At 55.6% G+C, this 3,094-nt stretch overlaps 1 protein-coding gene across 1 annotated transcript; it reads right to left on the bottom strand.

The window, feature by feature from the left end:
- Positions 1-761: 761 nt before the first annotated feature.
- On the bottom strand, positions 762-2,789 carry LOC125526648 (putative GPI-anchored protein At4g28100). The gene is made up of 2 exons (XM_087528452.1): positions 1,866-2,789; positions 762-1,216 (listed from the first exon to the last, which is right to left on the bottom strand). The coding sequence occupies exons 1-2, from the start codon at positions 2,544-2,546 to the stop codon at positions 860-862; spliced, it is 1,038 nt and encodes a 345-aa protein (XP_087384578.1). The 5' UTR covers positions 2,547-2,789; the 3' UTR covers positions 762-859.
- Between the last annotated feature and the right edge of the window lie 305 nt (positions 2,790-3,094).

Raw genomic sequence — 3,094 nt, 5'->3', positions numbered from 1 at the left:
GTATTCAAAAAAAAATTATAATTCCATTGCACAACATCATTTTCTTTGTGAGTTTTGGACGAACCTGGTTTGGTTCTTGCTCCTGATCAGCTGAATCGTGATCACTGAAACATTCTTAGGGCCTGTTTGGGTCCAAATATGTCACCAACTTATAAGTCAAAAAGTGAAAAAAGTGACTTATTTTGCCAAATAGACCCGACTTATAAGTCACCCCAACTTATAAGTCATAAGTTGCTCCACCCCAACTTAAAACTTATAAGTCACCCCCTTTTGCGTGGATCGCACCACCTGCATGATGTTGATTGGTGTGGAAAGGTGTGTCAGATGACTTATAAGTCAGGTGACAACCAAACAGACGTGGCTTATAAGTCACTAGTTTTAAGTCACCTGACTTATAAGTCGGGTGACTTAGAGGGTGTTTGTTTCCAGGGACTTATTGGTTTAGGGACTTAAAAAAGTCCTTATAAGTCCCATCTAAACCAAACAGGAGGGACTTATAGGGATTTAAAGTGGGCATTTGGGATTTATGAAATAAGACTCTCAAGGAGGGACTTATATGGACTTATATATATTTGTAATATGGTCTTATAGAGACTTATAAATCTCAGGAACCAAACAGGTAAGGACTTTTTAAGGACTTGAGACTTATAAGTTGGGACTAAAAAAAGACCTACGACTTATGAACCAAACAGGCCTTATTGAAACCAAACGGGTCCTTAGTTTTTCAGAGTTCATTGTACGTGTATTAACGAACCATGGAATTTGCAGTGCACCACTAGCTCTCACGTAAATGCACCATGTCATACAGGTGGACAACCGTATACCAAATTTAAACCCGATCACGAGTGCCTGCGCAGTGCTACAGCGAGCAGATCACGCTGAACATGGCGAGCAGAACCAGGTGGAAGCGGCGGAGGGCAGGTTGCCGTCCGCCGGCCCCGCTGAACCTCCCGTACTCGGCCGCGAACGGCATGTCGTCCACAGGGAGCGAGCAGGCGGCCGGCCCCGCCACCGCCGCGACGCCCACGGCGGACGCCTCGTCCGCGGCCATCAGCGCCCGGATCACGGCCGTGGCCGCCGCGCCGTAGCGCGTGGCGTTGCGCTGCAGCAGCCACATGAGGCCCATGAGCTGGCAGTCCCGCTCGCTCGACGCGGCCGCCTGCAGCTTCCCCGACGCCGCCGCCGCCGTCTCGCCGCCGCCGGATCCCGCCTTTATCTGCAAACATCCAAGTCTCTCATCAGCTGCCGTGCAACTGGATTGTCTACGTGAAATCCAAGATGAGCATTGCTTAAAGGTTCACTCTGCACTCCTACTTACTCCAGAGAACTAATGATTCTGCCTTAGCGGTGAAAGGACGACCGATTGAAATTTTCGGGCCCAGACGCAGTGGAAAAGGGATGCAGGCATGTTCTGCCCGAATCATTCTCCAGGCCCGCCCTACGCGACAGGCCCGGACTTGAGATCTGATCATTTCGTGCGGTGCCACTCGCGGCCAATAATGCCGCGCACACCGAACCTTAGACCAGCAAAGATGGGGCCAGATTGTGTAATTGGTGTCCATGAATGAGTACCATGGCTTCCATTTAACGCCTTGTCTAAAATCTTAGCTGACCGTACTGCAATCATGCCTAGTGGCCTCCGTGTCTGTGCACACAGTACGCTAATAGTATGCGATGGAATGATCAAGTTGCTCAGGGAGTGTGCTCTACGCTTCACTTCAGCACTGCGCGCATTTGCAGCTTTGCAGATCAAGATTGCAATATGAGCAGTCATAAGGCGCCATTAACAGTTAAAATGGTTATGTTTACGCTTTACGGGGCTTGTTGCAGAGTAGGTTGACAGGCATTGCTGCATTTGATCTCACCGTGGAAAGGGCACGGAGGCACTTGGAGCAGCCGGGGACGCCGGGCCGCTCGCAGTCCCTCCTCAGCCTCCTCGCCGCCGCGTCCGCCGGGACCCACTGGCCGGCACCCGTCGGCTGGGCCCCGCACGTCAGCCGCCTCAGCCTCACCCCGCAGTAGCAGAAGGCCACGTCGCACGTCCCGTTGGCGCCCGGCGGGCGCGGCAGCGCCGCCCCCTCGGACCGCAGCGCGCGGTCCGCGGCGCCCGCGCACGCCTCCGAGTCGTCCGGAGGCACCGGCAAGTCCACGGGCGCCGCCGACGCCGGCCGCGCCGGCCTCGCGGCGAGCGCGGTGGGCGCGTAGGCGGCGAACAGCCACGCGGCCAGCGCGGGGCAGCACCGCAGCCTCGACGGCAGCGCGCCGTCGGCGTCGCAGGAGGACAGCACGGCCGGGAGGAGCCGCGGGGACGGGTCGAGCGGGCACGTGGAGGAGGCCCCCGACACGGCGTCTGACTGCTCCGGGAACGCCGGGATCGTGGCGGAGCCGGGCTGCGCCGGCGTGGCCGAGGGCATGAACAGGCCCGCCGGGTCGAGCGGCGCCGGATCCGGCAATGCCGAGGCGGCGCAGTGGGCCGGCGAGAGCAGCAAGAACCCGGCGGCCGCCGCCGCGTAGAGGAGGAGGAGAGAGCGGTGAAGCGGATGCATCTCTCACTCTCACGGCGCGCGTGCGCAGGTTCACGCGCGCGGTGGTTTCCTTGGTTGGCTTGAGAGAGTGGCAGCTGCAGTGGCCGAGTGAGAGCGTGGCGGGTGATCACTGAGCGATCGATCGATCGGAGATGGGAGGGGACTCTATGGGTGGCATGATGAGGGGGCGCTTTGCGCAACTTTGCTGTTTTTGGCGCCAGAGGATGCATGATGGGATGGTTCTTATAATGGCCTTCTTGTAGATGAGGTGAGGGGAAACCAACTGCAGCCTTTCGCAAAGCTCCTTTTATCTACGGCTTATTTGAGCATTTTACAGTGAGGTGGTTCTTTTTGTTTTGTCAAGCAAGGTCATTCATGCTTTGTTTAGAGCAAATGATTTACTATGTGGTTTGAAGGTCACTACCGTTCAGCTATCTAGGCATTTCAATCCATCATAGGAAACTAACTAAGAAGGAGTGGAAGTGTATCGAGGATCAATTCGAAAGAAACTAAGTTGTTGAAAGGGTAAGCTTATGTCCTATGGAGGAAGGCTAGTATTGATCAATTCG

This window comes from Triticum urartu, chromosome 6A (genome assembly GCF_056163025.1).
Source record: "Triticum urartu cultivar PI428250 chromosome 6A, HENAU_Tu73, whole genome shotgun sequence".
Lineage (NCBI taxonomy): Eukaryota > Viridiplantae > Streptophyta > Magnoliopsida > Poales > Poaceae > Triticum > Triticum urartu.
The sequence above is the reverse complement of the archived record's forward strand: the minus strand, read 5'-3'. Positions and strand labels throughout refer to the sequence as shown.

What these genes read in the sequence shown, in the direction of transcription:
- LOC125526648 (XM_087528452.1), bottom strand. Translation starts at nt 2,546, where the DNA reads ATGCATCCGCTTCACCGCTCTCTCCTCCTCCTCTACGCGGCGGCGGCC. An exon ending in GCCTCCGTGCCCTTTCCACG is followed by an intron (nt 1,217 to 1,865) that starts GTGAGATCAAAT and finishes GGATGTTTGCAG; the next exon opens with ATAAAGGCGGGATCCGGCGG.